The following is a 23,299-nucleotide window of genomic DNA, read 5'->3' as shown; positions in this document are numbered from 1 at the left end:
GGTGGTGATGAGTGTTCGGGTGGTGATGAGTGTTCGGGGTGATGAGTGTTCGGGTGATGAGTGTTGGAGTGATGAGTGTTCGGGTGATGAGTGTTCGGGTGATGAGTGTTGGAGTGCTGGGATTGATCCTGGGTTTGGTGTTGCAGGGGATACAGGTGTTTGATCTGGAGTGTTTTAAACAGTACGGGAGGATCTGGGGGTGAGTGAAATAAAACCAGCTTGACTGTGTACAGTACCTCACTCTTTATATAAACAGGCTCAGGTCCTGATCTAGGGTGTTTGGTTGTCATTTCAGGATATTTGACGCCAGGCAGCCGGTGCTGTGCATCATGGATAAAGAAATCATCAAGACGGTCCTGGTGAAGGAGTGCTACAGCCTCTTCACTAACCGGCGGGTGAGACTGATCATCACCGCTCTGGGGTGAGACTGATCATCACCGCTCTGATCCGTGTTCATCATCAGCGCTCTGACCTCTAACCTCTAACCTCGTCTCATCTGATCCCCACTAGAACTTTAGGCTGAGCGGTGAGATGTACGACGCCGTCTCCCTCGCCGAGGACGAGGACTGGAGGAGGATCAGGAGCGTCCTGTCCCCGTCATTCACCAGCGGCCGCCTGAAGGAGGTCTATCATTAACCTACAACCGTTCTCATCCTCTTACTATCAACGTGTAGAATTTTCATTCTTACTCAGAGGAACACAGGGACCGGAACACTTTATCACCAGTACAGTGATCAGGGGTGTGATTATTATAGGTGTGATTATTGCTGTGATTGTTGTGATTATTGGTGTGATTATTGGTGTGACTGTGTGATTGTGAATATTGGTGTGATTATTGCTGTGATAGATGTGATTATTAATGTGATTTATATCTTCAGATGTTCGGAATCATGAAGACTCACTCACACTCGCTGGTTACAAACCTGAAGAAAACGTCCGAGCGAGGAGAAGCGGCCGACATCAAAGAGTAAACATCATCACATCATCACACTTATAATATCACATCAGCACATCATCACATTTAGCATCACATCATCACATAATTTAGGCCACAGAGTGTATATGATCGAGTCCCACACATCATGTAACTAACACATCAGTAACTGTTGTATTATTATTATTATTATTATTATTATTATTATTATCAGGTTTTTCGGAGCGTACAGTATGGACGTGGTGACCAGCACTGCGTTTAGTGTGGACATCGACTCCCTGAACAACCCCAACGACCCGTTCGTCACCAACATCAAGAAGATGCTGAAGTTCGACTTCCTGAATCCGTTATTCCTCCTCATAGGTAAAGAACCAGAGAGCAGCGTTTATTACAGCAGAGAGAGAATTACATCTATATTATTATTAATGATTTATTCTCTCGTCTATATTATTATTATTATTATTATTATTAATGATTTATTCTCTCGTCTATATTATTATTATTATTATTATTATTATTAATGATTTATTCTCTTGTCTATATTATTATTATTATTATTATTTTTATTATTAATAATGATTTATTCTCTCGTCTATATTATTATTATTATTATTATTATTAATGATTTATTCTCTCGTCTATATTATTATTATTATTATTATTATTATTATTAATGATTTATTCTCTCGTCTATATTATTATTATTATTATTATTATTAATGATTTATTCTCTCGTCTATATTATTATTATTATTATTATTATTAATAATGATTTATTCTCTCGTCTATATTATTATTATTATTATTATTATTAATAATTATTTATTCTCTCGTCTATATTATTATTATTATTATTGCTATTATTATTATTAATGATTTATTCTCTCGTCTATATTATTATTATTATTATTATTATTAATAATGATTTATTCTCTCGTCTATATTATTATTATTATTATTATTATTAATAATTATTTATTCTCTCGTCTATATTATTATTATTATTATTATTATTATTAATAATGATTTATTCTCTCGTCTATATTATTATTATTATTATTATTATTAATAATGATTTATTCTCTCGTCTATATTATTATTATTATTATTGCTATTATTATTATTAATGATTTATTCTCTCGTCTATATTATTATTATTATTATTATTATTAATAATTATTTATTCTCTCGTCTATATTATTATTATTATTATTATTATTATTATTAATAATGATTTATTCTCTCGTCTATATTATTATTATTATTATTGCTATTATTATTATTATTATTAATGATTTATTCTCTCGTCTATATTATTATTATTATTATTATTATTATTATTATTAATGATTTATTCTCTCGTCTATATTATTATTATTATTATTGCTATTATTATTATTATTATTAATGATTTATTCTCTCGTCTATATTATTATTATTATTATTGCTATTATTATTATTAATGATTTATTCTCTCGTCTATATTATTATTATTATTATTATTATTAATAATGATTTATTCTCTCGTCTATATTATTATTATTATTATTGCTATTATTATTATTATTATTAATGATTTATTCTCTCGTCTATATTATTATTATTATTATTGCTATTATTATTATTAATGATTTATTCTCTCGTCTATATTATTATTATTATTATTATTATTATTAATAATGATTTATTCTCTCGTCTATATTATTATTATTATTATTGCTATTATTATTATTAATGATTTATTCTCTCGTCTATATTATTATTATTATTATTATTATTAATAATGATTTATTCTCTCGTCTATATTATTATTATTATTATTATTATTATTAATAATTATTTATTCTCTCGTCTATATTATTATTATTATTATTATTATTATTAATAATGATTTATTCTCTCGTCTATATTATTATTATTATTATTATTATTAATAATGACTTATTCTCTCGTCTATATTATTATTATTATTATTGCTATTATTATTATTAATGATTTATTCTCTCGTCTATATTATTATTATTATTATTGCTATTATTATTATTATTATTAATGATTTATTCTCTCGTCTATATTATTATTATTATTATTATTATTAATAATTATTTATTCTCTCGTCTATATTATTATTATTATTATTATTATTATTATTATTATTAATAATGATTTATTCTCTCGTCTATATTATTATTATTATTATTGCTATTATTATTATTATTATTAATGATTTATTCTCTCGTCTATATTATTATTATTATTATTATTAATAATTATTTATTCTCTCGTCTATATTATTATTATTATTATTATTATTATTATTATTAATGATTTATTCTCTCGTCTATATTATTATTATTATTATTATTATTATTAATAATGATTTATTCTCTCGTCTATATTATTATTATTATTATTGCTATTATTATTATTATTATTAATGATTTATTCTCTCGTCTATATTATTATTATTATTATTATTATTAATAATGATTTATTCTCTCGTCTATATTATTATTATTATTATTATTATTAATGATTATTTATTCTCTCGTCTATATTATTATTATTATTATTATTATTATTATTAATAATGATTTATTCTCTCGTCTATATTATTATTATTATTATTAATAATGATTTATTCTCTCGTCTATATTATTATTATTATTATTAATAATGATTTATTCTCTCGTCTATATTATTATTATTATTATTATTATTAATAATGATTTATTCTCTCGTCTATATTATTATTATTATTATTATTAATAATGATTTATTCTCTCGTCTATATTATTATTATTATTATTATTATTAATAATGATTTATTCTCTCGTCTATATTATTATTATTATTATTGCTATTATTATTATTAATGATTTATTCTCTCGTCTATATTATTATTATTATTAATAATGATTTATTCTCTCGTCTATATTATTATTATTATTATTATTATTATTATTAATAATGATTTATTCTCTCGTCTATATTATTATTATTATTATTGCTATTATTATTATTATTATTAATGATTTATTCTCTCGTCTATATTATTATTATTATTATTATTAATAATTATTTATTCTCTCGTCTATATTATTATTATTATTATTATTATTAATGATTTATTCTCTTGTCTATATTATTATTATTATTATTATTATTATTAATAATGATTTATTCTCTCGTCTATATTATTATTATTGCTATTATTATTATTAATGATTTATTCTCTCGTCTATATTATTATTATTATTATTATTATTAATATTATTAATGATTTATTCTCTCGTCTATATTATTATTATTATTATTATTAATGATTTATTCTCTCGTCTATATTATTATTATTATTATTATTATTAATGATTTATTCTCTCGTCTATATTATTATTATTATTATTGCTATTATTATTATTATTATTAATGATTTATTCTCTCGTCTATATTATTATTATTATTGCTATTATTATTATTATTATTATTAATGATTTATTCTGTGTGTGTTTGCAGCTCTGTTTCCCTTCACCATCCCTCTGTTAGAGAAGATGAATCTCTCTTTCTTCCCCACCGCAGTCACGGATTTCTTTTACGCCTCTCTGCACAAGATCAAATCTCAGCGCGTCTCAAAAGATCATAAAGTATAAAAATATTATAATCATATAAAACATTCATAGTTATTATTATTATTATTATTTTATAAAAAAAACAATAGCAAAAATAAATAATAATAACGATAGTATTAATAATAAATAAGTAATAAATAATAATAAGAAGAAATATAATAATAATATAAAATATATTTATAATAATAATAGTAATAATAATAATAATAAATATATGTATAATAATAATAAATATAATAATAATATCAAATATATTTATAATAATAATAATAATAATAGTAATAATAATAATAAATATAATAATAATAATTAATATATTATTATTATTATTATTATTAATAATAATAATAATAAATATAATAATAACAATAATAAATATATTAATAATAATAATAATAATAATACATATAATAATAAAAATAATAAATATACTATTAATAATAATATATATATATTAATAATAATGATACATTTATTAATAATAATAATAATAATAAATATAATAATAAAAATAATAAATATACTAATAATAATATATATATATATATATTAATAATAATAATAAATATATTATTATTATTAATAATAATAATAAATATAATAATAATAATAATAATAAATATAATAATAACAATAATAAATATATTATTAATAATAAATATATTAATAATAATAATAATAATAATAATAATAAATATAATAATACAAATAATAAATATAATAATAATAATAATAATAAATATAATAATAACAATAATAAATATATTATTAATAATAAATATATTAATAATAATAATAATAATAATAATAATAAATATAATAATACAAATAATAAATATATTAATAATAATAATAAATATAATCATATTTCTGTAGAAACGTGTGGACTTCATGCAGCTGATGATGGACTCTCAGAAACCAGTGAAGGATGTGAACGGGAAGGACGTGAACAAAGGTGAATCCCTCAGGGTTCTGTCTGTAACGTGGAAGGTCTTCACACACACTCACGGGTCAGGTGTCCGAATACTTTTGCCCATTTTAGTTTATTTTCACTTCAGAAAATGAACAAAGCAGCACACCAGACGTCTTGTGTTGTACTAGAAGCTTCAGAGAAAGGTTCTTCAGGTTCCTCAGGTGGACTGTGTAGTTGCCACTGCTTAAAGTCTCTGTGTCTGATCTCTGAAGGTCTGAACGATCACGAGATCCTCTCCCAGTCCATGATCTTCATCTTTGCCGGTTATGAGACGAGCAGCAGCAGTTTGGCCTTCTACTTCTACAACATGGCCACCAATCCTGATGCCATGAAGAAACTTCAGGAGGAGATCGACCACACCTTCCCCAACCAGGTGAGGAGTCCACGTTTTACACGTACTGATCTAAAGCAGTGATGTGTTAGCTCAGCCTGCTAACGTTTGTGTTATACGTTCATGAGTCCAGGCTCAGGTGGAGTACGACCCTCTGATGAACATGGACTATCTGGACGCCACGGTGAACGAGTCGCTCCGGCTGTTCCCCGTCGCTGTCCGACTGGAGAGGGTCTGCAAGAAGACGGTGGAGATCAACGGCATCAAGATCCCCAAGGACACGGTGGTCATGGTGCCCATTTACGCCCTCCACAGGGATCCCGAATACTGGCCCGAGCCGGAAGCGTTCGACCCCGAGAGGTACAGAGCAGCACATGAGAACCTTCCTCAAAAACCACCACGTTACTAACACGCCCGGTTTACGTGATGTTTCAGGTTCACTAAGGGTAACAAGGAGAACATCGACCCCTACGTCTACATGCCGTTCGGTGCAGGACCCAGGAACTGCATCGGGATGAGGTTCGCCCTTTTGGCCATGAAGCTGGCCATCGTGGAGATCCTGCAGAAGTTCGACGTGGTCCTATCTGAGGAGGCCAAGGTCAGTTCTGGGCCTCGTTAAATACATCTAAATATAAGTTTATACATACATCCACGGCAGCAGAGGGCGCTCTGATACCTACTGCAATTCTCGTTTCTCACCAGGTTCCTCTGGAGCTGAACAACAGTGGCCTCCTGGCTCCCGTCCACCCCATCAAAATCAATTTCAGACCCCGGAAAAGAGTCGAACCCAACCCCTCCTGAGACACCGGCGCTCGAGAGTCGAACCCAACCCCTCCTGAGACACCGGCGCTCGAGAGTCGAACCCAACCCCTCCTGAGACACCGGCGCTCGAGAGTCGAACCCAACCCCTCCTGAGACACCGGCGCTTGATCTGCATCCTTTATCTTACTGTCAAACAGTGTGATGATATAAATACAGCTGTAGATTCCTGAGCACTGGGTATATAACGTTAATATATAACGTTAATATATAACGTTAATATAATGTGATCTGAATGTATAACTGTGTGGTGTTTTATTGAACAGAATTTAATTATAAACACTACATCATACATATTGGTGTTTGTTCCTTCTGTCTATACACTTACTGTAGTCTTATATATCATCATACTATACACTCAGTTATATAGTGTTATATATCATCATACTATACACTCACTAGTGTTATAAATCATCATAGTACACACTGTAGTGTTATATATCATACTATACTCACCGTAGTGTTATATATCATACTATACACGCACTGTAGTGTTATATATCATACTATACTCTCACTGTAGTGTTATATATCATACTATACACTCACTGTAGTCTTATATATCATCATACTATACTCACTGTATGTTCTATATCATCAAACTATACACTAACTGTAGTGTTATATATCATACTATACACTCACTATGTTATATATTGTTATATAACGTAAGGAACAGGAGGGAGTTTTAGTAATGATCTTTTGTTTATTGTTTTTAAATGTACAGCAGTAAAAGTTAAAATGAATTAAAACAGTTCAGTAATAAACAAAACAACACGTTTAAATACAGTGAATTAAAAACCATTTTATAAATAACAAACATTAAATACACGGCAGATTAATTCTGTATAAAATATTCACACCCCGCCTCCTCATCGCATTGTAAGCTGCTTTCTGCCACCAGTCACTGATCTAATGGTGATTTAATGGTGGGGTCCAGATGAGTGGAGACTGTTCTAGACACAACGGAGGAGGGCGGAACTCTAGGAGGACCGTATTTCGGCCATATAGTGCATTTTTGAATCCCTCTGGCATAAAAGATGCCCACTTACCAGCTAACCCGACCCAGTACAAACCAGTGTCTGGTAACAGCAACCAGCTCAGCTAAAACTATCAACGTTAATTCACATAAAAACGGAAGATTCACATTTTCAAAACTATTCACAGATACTCATTCATTTCACCCTGGTCAGGGTCTGTGTGGGTCCGGGCCCATCTGAAAACACTGAGCGGACAGCAGAACCACGACCTGGACGGGGCGGCACATCCCTCCCCAGTTCCACCGTGTTGAAGTAAGGATGGAACCCAGTATTCTCTCTACACCGGTATAAGTTTTCCTCTCAACATGCAGACGTGTGATGCCCCGTGATGGATCTGCGCCCTGTCTAGGCTGTGGTTCTGGACCCACCGTGACCCTGGTCCGGTTAAATCAGTGCATGGAAGTGAACGAATGAACGAACGATTGAGCTGTAATGACGGTGGTGGCAGAATGCAACAGAATGAAGCTTCGACATCGTAAATCTAGTAAAACGTCCATAAAGGCATCGGTTATGACGTCATAAGTCATAAAACCTTCGTGATGACGTAGATGATGACGTCACAAGTGTTCAGAAGCGTCGGTTCCGTTCACACTCGCTTCTTCGGGAGGTCCGACTGGATTTTCTTCGCTGGGCTTTAGGGGCAGGTCCTGGACCTCATCAGGGGAGTCCTGTGGCGGAGGGTTCGGGTGGTCCGGGGGTTCACCTTCATGGTTCCTGTTCACCTACACACACACACACACACACACACACACGCGTTAAACGTCTAGGAGCAACCACAGCTCGGCTGCAAATCCACACGAGCTCAAGTCTGCTCAGCGCCAGCTGCTTTAACGCCAATAATACACAACTGTGTGGTTCTAAATGTCTGATATCAGTTTAGGGAATTCCCTTTCCTGTTTTAGCACCAATCGAGCTTTATAAAGAAGCAATTTAGCTTCGGTCAGCTTTTGTTTTGCAGTTATTCCACAGCTTTGAACAGCACTGAATTCAGCCAGGCCGGGCGCCCACGTAGACACGATCGGTAATGCCACCCGTGTTCGCCCAGGAGCGGGATAAATGGAATGAAACACAAGATCAGGAATCTACTCGGAAAAGAACGAAAGCAGCGTGGCCACATGGAGGACGTAGCCCTGGAATTGAACACTGGAGGGGGAGGAAGGCTTACCAAATCCAGCAGGACTGATGTGGAACCTTCTAAAACAACTGGCGGATTCTAAATGTACACAAAGCTACTGAGTGGAAGATGTTGGTTGAGATGTAATCTTTACAGACGATTGTAATGAATGTCATGTAACTCCAGTGTTCCACCACTAGATGGCTGTAGAAGATCAGAATGCTGGGGAAGGACCGTCAGGGTGTACGTCATGAATTCACTCTTGATTATATACATTGATAATATTATTTGAACTAGCAGTACAATGAAAAAATTATCCAAATGGGACGTTTAGCACTAAAAACAGGCTAAAATCTACAATAATGACCCAATAGTTGGTACATTTCTATAGCAGTAAAGTAAATCTGTACATTTTCACATTTATAATTCATTATTATTGTTATTTCCTTGTGAACGTCAGTAATAATAAAGACGGTATAATTAAATCAGTGTTTTTATGAGGCAGTACAGATATACAGCAGAATATAGTGAGGATCCAGAGATCTCGGCGTTTGGTCCTCATGTAGTGGATGATTTACTCCCGGGCGGGTTGATGGGTCACGATTGTTGGTTGGAGTGTTTCCTGTGAGGACTGGGCGAGGCAGGAACACATCCTGGACCTGCTGCTACTCTCACTCACTTCTTATGGTAATAATGAAGTGAACTGTGTCGCTCTCCTCCCTGCGGACGTTTTGATTGGTTAAACAGGGTGAATAAAAGCGTCCAGGGTCACCATGTAGAGTAGGGTTGTCATGGTGAGGGGTTTGGAGATGTGGGGACGTGATGGCGAGGGGTTTGGAGACGTAGGGACGTGATGGCGAGGGGTTTGGAGACGTAGGGACGTGATGGCGAGGGGTTTGGAGACGTAGGGACGTGATGGCGAGGGGTTTGGAGACGTAGGGACGTGATGGTGAGGGGTTTGGAGATGTAGGGACGTGATGGTGAGGGGTTTGGAGATGTAGGGACGTGATGGCGAGGGGTTTGGAGATGTGGGGACGTGATGGCGAGGGGTTTGGAGATGTGGGGACGTGATGGTGAGGGGTTTGGAGATGTGGGGACGTGATGGCGAGGGGTTTGGAGATGTAGGGACGTGATGGCGAGGGGTTTGGAGATGTAGGGACGTGATGGTGAGGGGTTTGGAGATGTAGGGACGTGATGGCGAGGGGTTTGGAGATGTAGGGACGTGATGGCGAGGGGTTTGGAGATGTAGGGACGTGATGGCGAGGGGTTTGGAGATGTAGGGACGTGATGGCGAGGGGTTTGGAGATGTAGGGACGTGATGGCGAGGGGTTTGGAGATGTGGGGACGTGATGGCGAGGGGTTTGGAGATGTAGGGACGTGATGGCGAGGGGTTTGGAGATGTAGGGACGTGATGGCGAGGGGTTTGGAGATGTAGGGACGTGATGGCGAGGGGTTTGGAGATGTAGGGACGTGATGGCGAGGGGTTTGGAGATGTGGGGACGTGATGGCGAGGGGTTTGGAGATGTAGGGACGTGATGGCGAGGGGTTTGGAGATGTAGGGACGTGATGGCGAGGGGTTTGGAGATGTAGGGACGTGATGGTGAGGGGTGTGGAGATGTGGGGACGTGATGGTGAGGGGTTTGGAGATGTAGGGACGTGATGGCGAGGGGTTTGGAGATGTAGGGACGTGATGGTGAGGGGTTTGGAGATGTAGGGACGTGATGGTGAGGGGTTTGGAGATGTGGGGACGTGATGGTGAGGGGTTTGGAGATGTAGGGACGTGATGGTGAGGGGTTTGGAGATGTAGGGACGTGATGGTGAGGGGTTTGGAGATGTAGGGACGTGATGGCGAGGGGTTTGGAGATGTAGGGACGTGATGGTGAGGGGTTTGGAGATGTAGGGACGTGATGGTGAGGGGTTTGGAGATGTGGGGACGTGATGGTGAGGGGTTTGGAGATGTAGGGACGTGATGGTGAGGGGTTTGGAGATGTAGGGACGTGATGGTGAGGGGTTTGGAGATGTAGGGACGTGATGGTGAGGGGTTTGGAGATGTAGGGACGTGATGGTATGGAGCTGCTGCATGTCCAATCAGAAGACACCACACTAACACTTCCAGGTTCCAGAGCTCCAGGTCTAGTGGTTGAGGAACACTAGGTGTGAGGCGTGGACTAGCACCCGGTCTGGACCGTTCACACTGGACGTCACGATTGCGATGGGGAAGTGGATTCGTTTAAATCCGTTGACAGACACCAGTGATGGAGCAACACTTGAATCCCTCCAGCGGTCACTAGCGCTCTTCTATCGATGCCTAAAATAAACGGACGGCTTGGTACGGGAGGTTTGTTTTGTTGCTTGTGTTCGTCTCCTCAGCCAGCGATGAAGGAGTGCAAGGGGGAACCAGACATGACTAAATAGAACCTGCAAAGCAAAGCAGTAGAGAAGCGAGGTGTGTTCGAATAACGCAGATCTCCTCAGACCCGTGCAGACGTTCTTTAGTCCTCATCACTCCTGTTTGGATTAAAGGTGCACTGGTTTATACTGGTTTATCAGATGTGGTCATGGCTCCCAGGTCCTCTGATTGGACAGCCACACCTCACCCCAAAGAGCCTGGACGGTAGTTTACCCACTGACCGCTTCATTTTACTCAGCGCACCTTTAATCCTGCAAAGCATCAGTGTTTGAGCAACGCAGAACCTACCAAGATCCGACTAGAACCTCAGGGTTTAGGTTCCAAAACCCAGTGGTGAGGGTCAGACTGGACGCTACGATTTGGGAACGAGTCTGTCCTGTCCTGAAGGGGGCAAGATTTGTTGGATGATGTTTTTTTGGGGTATCTGGATCATTCTGCCCCTTCTTAATGTATCTGGGCTTGTGACCTGCACCGGGACTGACCGACAGGTGCACCTCCCAGTGGCTTGGCTGTTCGGCCGACTTGGGCTACCACATTGAGCCGCCGAACCACAGTTCATTAACATGGTAGCGCCACCACGTTGGCACCGTTGGGCCCGTTGTGGATCGTATTTGGCAGCCGCATCGTCCAGTCTTTGCCCAACCACGTCCATCGACGGGTCACTGCGTTACTCAAAGGATGCGCACCAGGATCAGCTGTAAACAGTGTGGCCAAAAGTATGTGGACACCTGGTCAAATACTATTACAAAACCATAATTGCGCATTAATATGTGGTCGCCCCTTCCCTTGGTTTGTCGCTAGAACAGTCTCGACTCTTCTGGGAACTCTTCAGTTGAGTTATCAGAGTGTTTGTGAGGTCATTCCAATTCATCGCCAAGGTGTTGAGCAGGGTTGAGGTCAGGACCTCCGGGACAGAATCATTTCCCGCTCCAGCATGAGTACAAAGCCTGAATTAGGAGGGGTGTTCACATACTTTTGGCCACGTAGCATTAGCAGAGGTAGCCCCGAGGTTCCACCTCCGCACCACCGTGGTCCTCAACCTTCAGGTTCAGGGAGTACTCGCACCCCGTGACTGGTCGCGATTGGATGGAGTCACCGTTTCCCCAAATATGGGGGGGGTGTGTTCCTGTTGGACTCCCGAGCTGCAGGTTGAGGAGCGCTGGTGTTCAGACACACAGAGACGTTCCCATACTGGTTCCACCGCACCGTCGTCCACGCCCCCGTCACCACCAGATACACTCGGGGTGCTTCCGGCTGAAGTGATTCCCCAACATATTGATTAGCAAGTAGCATTGATTGCTTCTTCGCTAGCAAGTATTATTCTTTAGCTAGGCCGCAAATTAGCCAAGTTTAAGGCTAGGCGTTCTCCCTCGTTCGTTTATTTTCGTAGCTAGCTAATCGTTTCCTTCCTGAACGTTCCGCTGTGAACGACTCAGCCTGCAGGCGACCAAGCTAGCAAGAAAGCGTGCTAACAAACTAGCGTGGTGACTGGCTTTTCAGCTCCTAACTGTCTCTTCAACTTGGCAACTCGTCTAGATCGAATACGAACGAGCTACTTCGCCGTTATAAGACTTGCCACTCTTCTAACGAGCTAGCGTGAAATCTGCTAGACGTTCAGTTGTCTCATTAGCACACAAACCAGTCTGCTAAATCCCTGGCTTGACCTAGCTTAGCTTAGCTCGTGAGGCTCCCGTGGTCGGTTTAGAGCGGTGGATCCGTGTGGGACGGGCGGCGATGGAGGCAGCATGGGAACGTAGCTACACAGAGAGCAACCAGACGGACAGAAGCGGCTTGTTAAAGCGTGTTTATTGTTGATAAAAAATAATCTCTACAAAAATAATAAAAACAGAAAGAATAAAACGACCACAAGGACATACGCGTGGACTCCCGCTGCGGCGCATTAGCTTGTTCTTTGGGGACTGGCGAGAGTCGCTGGTTAGCAGGGTTTGATCCTAATCTCATGGGTGCAGCACACACACACACAGGAGCGATCCAGGAGCTTTGTGAGGACCTGCTGTCGGACACGCTGCATTATGAGGACGTCCATCCTGGAACGAACACTGGACGTGGAGTGTTTACCTCTGCTACGGTGGAATGTTTGCGCCGCGCATCGCTGCATCTCTGCCCTCGAGGACGGAAGTGTAAATATTTGAGCCATTAGCGTACACAAGAGACCCGGGGCATGATGAACCAGGAGGTTCTCCTAACTTCTGACCCCACGTCGATACAGGATAACTCCGTACTGCAGTTCAGAACCCACGTGGTTTAACCCTGATCAGGATGAACGTTGGGTCGTCCCTGAGAGATGCTCGGACAGTAGTGGACATGAAGATGGGAATAAAGCTGACCACGTGATCAGTGATGGTGTCTGTGTTGATGTGAAACCAGAAGATCAGATCAGAACTGTGTGATCAGGACGATTCTGCAGGAAGCAGCTCAACAGAAATTCAGCTTCTTCAAATTCCTCAGCGTGTGCAGACCTGCAGTCGTTACTCACGAGGGTCTGAGAACACACGCGTGAAGAACGGAAGAGTAAAGCACTAACAGCAGGACCACGATCTGGACTAACAACAGGACCAATAGTGGGACCAACATTGTGACCGATAGCTGGACCAACAGTGGGAACAAGACCCGAATCAACAGCAGGACCAAGAGCTGGGCCAACAGAGGGAGTAAGATTTGAATTAATGGCAGAACCAAGAGCTGAACCAACATCTGGACCAAAATCTGGACCAACATCTGGACCAAGAGCTAAACCAACATCTGGACCAACAGTGGGACCTAGATCTGGACCAACATCTGGACCAACAGCAGGACCAAGAGCTGAAACAACATCTGGACCAACAGCGGGACCAAGATCTGGACCAACAGCAGGACCAAGATCTGAACCAACATCTGGACCAACAGCGGGACCAAGAGCTGAACCAACATCTGGACCATCAGTGGGACCAAGAGCTGAACCAACATCTGGACCAACAGTGGGACCAAGAGCTGAACCAACATCTGGACCAACAGCGGGACCAAGAGCTGGACCAACATCTGGACCAACAGTGGGACCAAGAGCTGAACCAACATCTGGACCAACAGCGGGACCAAGAGCTGGACCAACATCTGGACCAAGAGAGGGACCAAGAGGGGGCCAGCAGCTGGACCAAGAGAGGGACCAAGAGCTGGACCAACATCTGGACCAACAGCGGGACCAATATCTGAACCAACATCTGGACCAAGAGCCGGACCAACATCTGGACCAACAGCGGGACCAAGAGCTGAACCAACATCTGGACCATCAGTGGGACCAAGAGCTGAACCAACATCTGGACCAACAGTTGGACCAAGAGCTGAACCAACATCTGGACCAACAGCGGGACAAAGAGCTGGACAAACATCTGGACCAAGAGAGGGACCAAGAGGGGGCCAGCAGCTGGACCAAGAGAGGGACCAAGAGCTGGACCAACATCTGGACCAAGAGGGGGCCAGCAGCTGGACCAAAATCTGGACCAACAGTGGGACCAAGAGCTGGACCAAAAACAGGATTGATAGCTTGAGCAATATCTGGACTAATATCTGGACTAACTGTGGGACCAAGAGCTGAACCAACATCTGGACCAACAGTATTGAATATGCATGTACATAAAGAGAGTAGAGAACACGCTCTGGATTAACAGGGAGGAGCAGTCCGGGGTAGAACGTGTGTGGATATACTCACTGCCCACGAGTCCACTTAGACGACAAAACAAACATGGACACGACGACTTAAAAGAAACGTGAGAATTAAAAGCCTGAGAGGCTGAACTATTATCAGCGGGGCTGGAACTGAGGGGAGGAGCCAAAGCGTCTACACCGACAATCTACACCGACAATCTACACCGACAATCTACACCAACAATCTACACCAACAATCTACACGGAGGTTCTTCAGCTCCGGTGCTGCAGAGCTCAGTCCAGGAGCAGAGCTGAGGAACCTGGGTGATCCTCCACCAGCATGTTCTGAGAGTCTGTGTTGGGTTAGAAGTCCTTTCATCTCAGCACCCGAGTCCCGACCCCACCGGAGGCCGGAGCTAAAATCTTAAAACAGTTAAAATCATCGTTATAATAAAGCGCTTTTATTTCATTTAGAGGGAACAGCTGCTCTGATGGAGCTCATCCAGGAGGTCTCAAACGGCCAATCAGAGCTGGGTATTTGTAAACGACACGTATCCAGATGTTTGGTTTTACAGTGGCGCGGGAGAATCTCACAGGTTAAAAACGGCCAGTGGGGGGCAGCACCGAGTCCGCCCGGAGGAATTTATTAGGGATTCAGGAAACGTGCTTCGCTGCTAGCGTAGCGAGCTCATACGTCCATGTTTAGCACACGAAGCTAAGTCATTACACATTAGCTATGAGAGGTTTATCCATGGCTTAGCCTTGCTGTGGCTACATCTGTAGCATTTATAGCATAAATAACGTCGTTTAATGGCTTTAAAATGAGTGAGATGATTAGCGGCTACGCTAGAGCGCTTTATCGTGTGTCATCAGTGTGTGGGGGGGGCGCGCGCGCGTGGACCGGTAGCTAGCGCTTGGAGCTCTTTGTGGTCTTGCAGCTGGATTTGAGCTCGGCGTGGTGCGTGCTGTTGGAGCCGTTGCTCTCGGACAGTACCTCTTGGTCCAGGGCGTTGAAGTGGACGCCGGCGTGCTGGCCGCCCCCGCCGCGCCGGAAGCAGGCGCAGCACAGGATGCGCTTGAAGGTGCGGCGCATGTCGTTGTCGCGGTACGAGTAGATGAGCGGGTTCATCAGCGAGTTGAGCTCGGCCACGACCAGGCAGAACTTCTCCACCTTCAGCACGTAGCAGTTACACTTCAGGCCGTCCAGCAGCAGCAGCACCAGGCCGGGAGTCCAGCACACCACGAAACACCCTGAGAGAGACAGACCGGGGGGGGGGGGGGGGACAGACAGATTTATCAGGTAGCATTAAGCTCAGTATGTAAGACACTTGGATTGGTGGCCTTGAGAATCGGTTGCGTCCGTTTACTTCTGATCAGCTTCACGTTTAGTACCAGCTCACACCACAGCATCAATCATCCGGCTTAGAGACGCACGAGTACCGATACTGGTGTCGGGTATCTGCCCGATACCGCGCTCATGAACTCGTACTCGTACTCGAGGCTCCGATACTGAACATCCGATACCGTGTACCTGGTGCACGTCGCTGCGTTACGCCCGGTTCACACTACACGATCGGCGGCCGGTCGGCGCTAGATTTGCCGACTCGGGAGCGACTCGACTGGAGTTCTCTAGCACGTCAGATATCTGATCCGAGACGTGCGACTGGGAACGAGTGACATGTGGAACAGCCAATGAGGACGCAGGATCCGGTGTGAGGGGAAACGCAGGAGAGGAGTGTAAACAGGTGGGACGGGGGGATAATATAGTTTATATCAGAATACATCAGCACACACACACACGTGTTACAGTATTTCTGACCTGATCGTTCTCTACAGAACGTAACAACAAAACACCGACACTGCAAAAATATTTATTAACCTCCAACTCACTACAGAACGATCCGTGCTGCTCGTGTTGCCAGATCCACTCAGATTCATTTATTGTTCCTCCTTGATTTCATCACGTCAGCGCACGAACACTTTGATCGCTCGCTACTTGTTGACGTGGTATCATTAAACTTCTCGTCACTTCTCACATGCGTTTTTGTTTAAAAAAAAAAAACGGTATTCTAAATAGGTATCGGTATCGGCAAGTACAAAAATACATGTACTCGTACTCGGTTGGGAAAAAAAACGGCATCGATGCGTCCCTACTCTGGCTAGAACGCGATGGAGACGGTCGAGCCGAGTCCGGACTTTCCTGGGGTCACGTGACCTGCCCGGCGGTGGGCGGACCCGTGGGTGATCGGTGTAGAGCTGGAATGTTCTGAGGTTCGTCCTGTGTACACGTGCTAATTACAGGAACGTACGTGTGTGTGTGTGTGTGTGTGTGTGTGTGTGTGTGAGCACAGATAAAGAATGCGTGTGGGGGGGTGAGGGAGTAAATAATGGATGGAATGAGACGCAGGAACTATGAGACGCTGGATAGACGAGTCAGAACGAGTCCAGGGCAGCTCCTGACACCTTCTTCCTCTTTTATTGTGAGTGTGTGTGTGTGTGTGTGTGTGTGAGAGCTCAGACCGAAAGTAAACAAGTCAGAAGCTCAGTCCTATTCTTTATATTTGAAAAGAACTGAATCGCTGATAGCCAGACGTTGTTTTGACTAGAAGGGTTTGAATTCCCCGCAGTCACACCCATAGATGCCATCCCGCCGAATCGGTGCCATTTCCAGCCCTAAATTTATATTTAAATTAACTTCAAATACATTTTTAATGAAGTAAAGTCTCCTGCACATTCATCTACCTGCACGTTTAAGATCTATCATTTAAAATTCATTAAAAGACTCCCTATAAGGCTGAAGAATAGTATTAGTTCACGTCCCCTCTCTCTAACCCGACACTTTAGAACGAAATATAATAAATATCAGAGTAAAATCAGTCAGAAATGCTTTTCTCCTGCAGCGTTCGGTGACTCCAGATCACATCCGTGTTTTTAATCTTTATTTATCATCAGACATGTAGAATAATGTGGGTTCAAATCCCCTGCAGTCCTGTTACCCTCACATATTCATCCTCCTGATCATAAACGTGTGAGAATATTCTCATCCGTCAGCTCACATTTAGCTCACGGGATGAGCATTAGTAGGTTCTCCCTTTTTGCTCCTGTATGTTTGGATTATATTGTAACTCTCCACGTGCATTCCTGCTACCCACGTTGAAGAACATTTTGTGATATATCACTTGACCGTGCTCTAGGGTTGGGCGGTATGACGGTATTTATAAAATGTGAAGCTCCAAATTTCTGCTTTAAGACCTTGGCGCATCCACGGTAAGGGAGGGGCGGGAGTTGTAGGCGGTTGGAGCTCACCGATTGGCTGTGGGGGTGCTCACTGTTTGAGGCGATGACACGAAAGCTAGTGAGCGCTCGACTTACTGCCTTACTGCCTACAGAGAGAGGATTCTAGTAATGCCTGGTTCACACTACACGATTTCTGCCCTGATTTTCGCTCGGCGATTGATTTTTCGGGCAGCTGGGAATGAGTGGCATGTCGAACAGCCAATGAGAACGCAGGATACAGCGTGAGGGGGAAACGCAGGAGGGGACAGGGGACTAATTAATATAGTTTATATCAGGATACAAACTTCACCGACACACACGTTTTTTACAGTATTTCTGATTTGATCGTCCTCTACAAAACATAATACCCACGCTGCATTGCAAAACTTACTACAGAACAAGCCATACACAGTTCGTGTTGCCAAATCCACTCGGATTCATTTATTTTTCCCCCTCGATATTACGCTGCACGTCAGCGCACGAACCCTTCGATCTCCCGCTACTTGTTCCAGTCGGTGATGGATGGTGTAGTGCGTGACCCCCTATCGCCGATCAGTCGTGTGGTGTGAACTGTACAGCGACCCGACCACTTGGAAAGTCGTGTAGTGTGAACTTGGCATCAGTCAATGACTTATTATAAGGCCGGTTATTCGATAACGGTTCCCAGTGATGCGACCCCCCCCCCCCTACTGTGCTCGGTGTTCTGCTGCTTTAGCACGTTCTCTACGCCGCTATATTCCAGATACAGCGGTACCTTGTGACTCGACGTCCCCTAAACTCCAAATCTTTGGACCTCGACGCCCTTCACTGACAGTCTTGTACCGTAAACCCTCACCGGCGTGTGAATCCGCGTCAGATCCAGGGTTCCAGCTCCACGTGTATCCGAGTTCATCTGGATTCTCCTCCCTGTTTCACTTTTAAACTTGTGTTACGGCTCCAGCTTCTGAGCGACGCTGAGAATCAGGATCAGCTTCTCCCAGAGTCAGAATGAAGCTTAACGTGGTTTAATGTAGTAAAAGAAGGAGACAGGAGCACTAAACTTCTCTTCATTATTACTGCTCATAAGTTCCTCCACTAATCACATTCCTCACTCGCTGTTTTACTACAGTAAATCACGTTTTGTCTCTTCTCGTGTGAATGCGCCGGTGCTGAAGGGAATACGGTATTCCGACATCGAGCATCTCCAGCATTAAGAAGCGTCAGGAAACGATAAAGTAGTAAAACTAAAGTGCAGCTTTTATTGTATTGTTATTGATGTGTAACTGTTAGTAATTGTATTTCAGTGTGTTTATATTATATTTGTGTTATTTTCAGTGTTTAAGTGTCAAAAACAACCTCATTATTTTACATGAGACTAAAATATCTGCAACTAAAATATCTGAGATGTGTGTGTGTGTGTGTGTGTGTGTGTGTGTGTGTGTGTGTGTGTGTGTGTGTGTGTGTGTGTGTGTGTGCGTGCGCGCGTTACCCAGGATGACGAAGACGGTCCTCATGAGGTTCTCCACCGTCTCCTTGTGCTTGGACTGGACGGTGTGCTGGCTCATGCGCTGGCTCTTGTGCCGGACGTAGACGAAGATGCGCGTGTACACCATCACCATGATGCTGAAGGACAGCAGGTTCAGCACCGCCCAGAACACCAGGTAGCTGCGGCTGTACATGGGCGCCATCTTGGAGCAGAGCTGGGGGTCGCACAGGCAGTTCCAGCCCATGCTGGGGATCATGCCCATGATCACGGCGATGGTCCAGATGGCCACGATCAGCAGGATGACCCGCCGGTTGGTCATCTTGCTGTGCAGCTGCATGGTGAAGATGGTCTGGTGGCGCTCCAGGGCGATGGCCATCAGGTTGATGACCGACGCCGTCAGACTGGTGTCGATCAGACCCTGCGGGGGCGGGAGGAGAGAGCTTACTGACCCCGCCCTGCTCCCTCTACTACCTACATACCTCAGAATCGAGACACGCCCCGTTCCCGGGAGTGCGTGAGTGTGAGTGTGAGCGTACCTGGCGTAGGAACCACTGGTAGACGGTGAGCTTGGCCGTCCAGGGCCCGGTGTGGAACATCAGGTGCATGTAGGAGATGCCGGCGAACAGGTCGGCGGCCGCCAGGTTCCCCAGCAGGTAGTAGATGGGGTAGTGGAAGCGGCGGTTCATGCAGATGGCGGTGATGACCAGGATGTTGAAGAGGATGATGAAGCAGCACAGGATGAGACCCACGCTCACCACCGCGTAGTCCTTGGCGCGCCAGATGTCCGAGATGATCTTCCCGGAGTTGTTGTAGTAGAACTGGACCGAGTGGTTGGGGCAGGACGGATTAGCCGCCGACGCGACAGTGGGGACGGCCATGCTGGATCGAATCCCCCCACCTCCGCGGGACAGGACCGGAGACGGGATTGGGGTTTAGCGTCGCTGGTCGGGGGAGCGGTCAGGAGATGGTGATGATGGGTACGGTGCAGGTGGGAGGCATGGATGGTTGGGTTCCACCTCCAGGAGAAAACCCTAAATCAGCTCACGTCCACTCTGGAAAACACGGATCATAAAAAACTACATTTAATCCTGGTAGCTCAACGGTTAAGGTACTGGACTGGTCATCAGAAGGTTGCTGGTTCAAGCCCACCACCACCACCCCATGTTGACACTGTTGGGCCCCTGATCGAAGCCCTGATTCCTCCTTCGAATAAAAGCGTCTGCTTAATGCTGCAGTTGTCAGATATCATCTTGTATGTCGTAACTACGGGTTTATCTTAATGAGGGTGGTGCGCACACACACACACACACACACACACACACACTGAACACACACACACCTAGCGCTAGCGTTCCTCAGCTACAGGCGTCTCTGGCAGGTCGTGCGGCTGAACAGCTATAAAAGGAAACGTTTCTCAGAGCTGCTGTTTTATACTGAATGTGGTGGAGGCCACGCCCCTCTGACGATGCCACGCCCCTCTAGGCTGGTGGCACAACAACAAAGCACGGATCGTTAACATTTTCAGCATTTAGCGGACGCTTTTTATCCAAAACGACTTACAGTAATTAAGGATTAAGGGCCTTGCTGAAGGGCCCAACAGTGGCAGCCTGGCAGTAGTGGAGCTTGAACCAGCGACCTTTTGATTACTAGTCCAGTACCTTAACCACAAGGCTACAACCTGCATTTAGCAGACGTGACTTACAATACTGTGACAGAACACTGGCTAAGCAATTGAGGAATAAGGGCCTTATAGAAGGGCCCAACAGTGGCTGCATGGCAGTAGCAGGGCTTGAACCAGCAACCTTTCGATTACTAGTCCAGTACCTTAACCTCTAGGCTATGGCTTGCATTTAATGGACGCTTTTATCCAGAGCGACTTACAGTATTGTATACAGTCTAAGTAATTGAGGGTTAAGGGCCTTGCTCAAGGGCCCGACGACAGTGGTGGCCTTCTGAATAGTAGTCCAGTACCTTAACAACTAGGCTACAGTTTGCATTTAGCAGACACTCTTATCCAAAGCGATCATCTAAGCAAATGAGGGTTAGGGGCCTCGATCAAGGGCCCAACAGTGCCAGCCTGGCAGTAGAGGGGCTTGAACCAGTAACCTTTCGATTACTAGTCCAGTACCTTAACCGCTAGGCTACACCTGCCGATCAGGGACAAGATTTGAACAGATTTAGTTCCATTCGTTCCTCTTGATTGTATTCCTGTACGTGGACGTTCTCCTCTCGGTATATGGGGGGTAACCGGCGCGCCCCTGGTGCCCCGACTCGACGTTTCTCTGGAATTTAGACAGGAGGACGTTATTTATAGGAGAAGACCGCGTTTGGAAGAGATGTTGGGACTGAACACATCATGAAAGCGACACAACACAACAGGTCTGGCAGGCTGAACCCATTCGGCTAACAGGTTTTGCTAGTTTGGATCAGTCGCTGAGAAGAAGTGACTCCGCCCCCCACGGCGTGTACGATTCCACAATCTGTAATCAATCACTCAAACAGCTGAACTCTCCCGATTACGATCCGCTGGCTGAACTTCAAGAGGCTTCTATCGCCGTTTCGGCGTGGTGGAACGAGAGGAGGTTCCTCCGGGACCAGGGTGCACCACAACGAGTGCAAACAAATCCATACAGAATATAAAGAGGAGTAAAGTAAGTCCAGGGTTGGAACTGAATCTGTGTAGAGTATTTGGGAAGAGGCTTGTGGAACCTTCTACTAGACGGCAGTAGGGTATAGAGTTGGTGTGATGAATCCTAGACAGCGCTGGGAGCTTTGAGGATCCAGAGGTTGACGTAAATGCCCCTAAGAGATGGAAGCGAGACCCCGATGATCTTCTCGGCTGTCCTCACTACTCTCTCGAGAGTCTTCCGGTCAAATGCAGTGCAATTCCCAAACCAGACAGCGATGGCGCCATTTAGGATGTTCTCGGCGGTTCCTCTGTGAACGTGGTGAGGAAGGTGGTCCTGCTGCTCCCACACAAGTGGTGCTCCAATCCAACAAGACTCCATCCTACCACTGGCTACAGATGCTTTCTAATGGTCTGGCTGGTGGACGCCACTCTGACAGAGGAGCAGCAACTGGCCAATCTTAGCACCGATGTCTTTGATTGGTCGATCCACTGTCCTAAAAACAGCACACTCATCTACTGTGAGGTCTACTGTACAGGGGTGCACAGGTAGCTGAGTAAGCCTCATCTGGGGGGCTGGGTGTCAATCCAGAATGTCTAGTATACAGGATGTGTGTGTGTGTGTGTGTGTGTGTGTGTGTGTGTGTGTAAATGTAAAGCAGGTGGAAAATGTCCAACAGCTCCAGGTAGGGGCGAGAGATTCAACCCAAACCCTTCATCACAGTTCAGTTCATGTCAGCCAACGTCTACTTAACACAGGTGAGGGTGAGGGGTCTATCAGATGCAGCAGATCTGATCAGCATAAAGACCTGAGGGAGTTGGATCAAGGCGACTAGGTTGAAGCCTCGGTAAGTCCCCACCAACGGAGACTCACTGACGCCAGAGGACGTGAAGATCGACAGCAGATCTACTGTGGATCAAACTGCAGATGACTTTAATCCTGGCGACGAGGCGAACGTGTCGCAACATTCAACGCATCCACGGCGCAACTTCCTGTCCGGGATTAGCCGGAGGTCCGACGAATCCTGTTCCTCCGAGAT

At 43.1% G+C, this 23,299-nt stretch overlaps 2 protein-coding genes across 2 annotated transcripts in view; one reads left to right on the top strand and one right to left on the bottom strand.

The window, feature by feature from the left end:
- The window catches only part of LOC134328567 (cytochrome P450 3A30-like), a 9,784-nt gene extending 2,806 nt beyond the window's left edge, over window positions 1-6,978 (top strand). Inside the window, exons 3-13 of the mRNA XM_063009679.1 lie at window positions 147-199; window positions 296-395; window positions 511-624; window positions 879-967; window positions 1,149-1,297; window positions 4,451-4,578; window positions 5,440-5,518; window positions 5,749-5,909; window positions 6,001-6,227; window positions 6,303-6,465; window positions 6,570-6,978. Of these exons, the coding sequence (XP_062865749.1) occupies window positions 147-199; window positions 296-395; window positions 511-624; window positions 879-967; window positions 1,149-1,297; window positions 4,451-4,578; window positions 5,440-5,518; window positions 5,749-5,909; window positions 6,001-6,227; window positions 6,303-6,465; window positions 6,570-6,668 (1,362 nt within the window). The 3' untranslated portion in view covers window positions 6,669-6,978. The remainder of the gene's footprint in view (window positions 1-146; window positions 200-295; window positions 396-510; window positions 625-878; window positions 968-1,148; window positions 1,298-4,450; window positions 4,579-5,439; window positions 5,519-5,748; window positions 5,910-6,000; window positions 6,228-6,302; window positions 6,466-6,569) is intronic.
- Window positions 6,979-7,372: 394 nt separating this feature from the next.
- lpar2b (lysophosphatidic acid receptor 2b) lies at window positions 7,373-20,681 on the bottom strand. Its single transcript, XM_063009678.1, has 4 exons — window positions 20,170-20,681; window positions 19,637-20,051; window positions 15,887-16,143; window positions 7,373-8,448 (listed from the first exon to the last, which is right to left on the bottom strand). Exons 1-4 carry the CDS (start codon window positions 20,509-20,511, stop codon window positions 8,284-8,286), a joined length of 1,179 nt encoding a protein of 392 aa, XP_062865748.1. The 5' UTR covers window positions 20,512-20,681; the 3' UTR covers window positions 7,373-8,283.
- Window positions 20,682-23,299: the final 2,618 nt, after the last annotated feature.

The sequence above is a fragment of the Trichomycterus rosablanca genome, chromosome 15 (genome assembly GCF_030014385.1).
Source record: "Trichomycterus rosablanca isolate fTriRos1 chromosome 15, fTriRos1.hap1, whole genome shotgun sequence".
Classification (NCBI taxonomy): Eukaryota; Metazoa; Chordata; class Actinopteri; order Siluriformes; family Trichomycteridae; genus Trichomycterus; species Trichomycterus rosablanca.
Note: the sequence above shows the minus strand (reverse complement) of the source record. Positions and strands in the feature narration are given on the sequence as shown.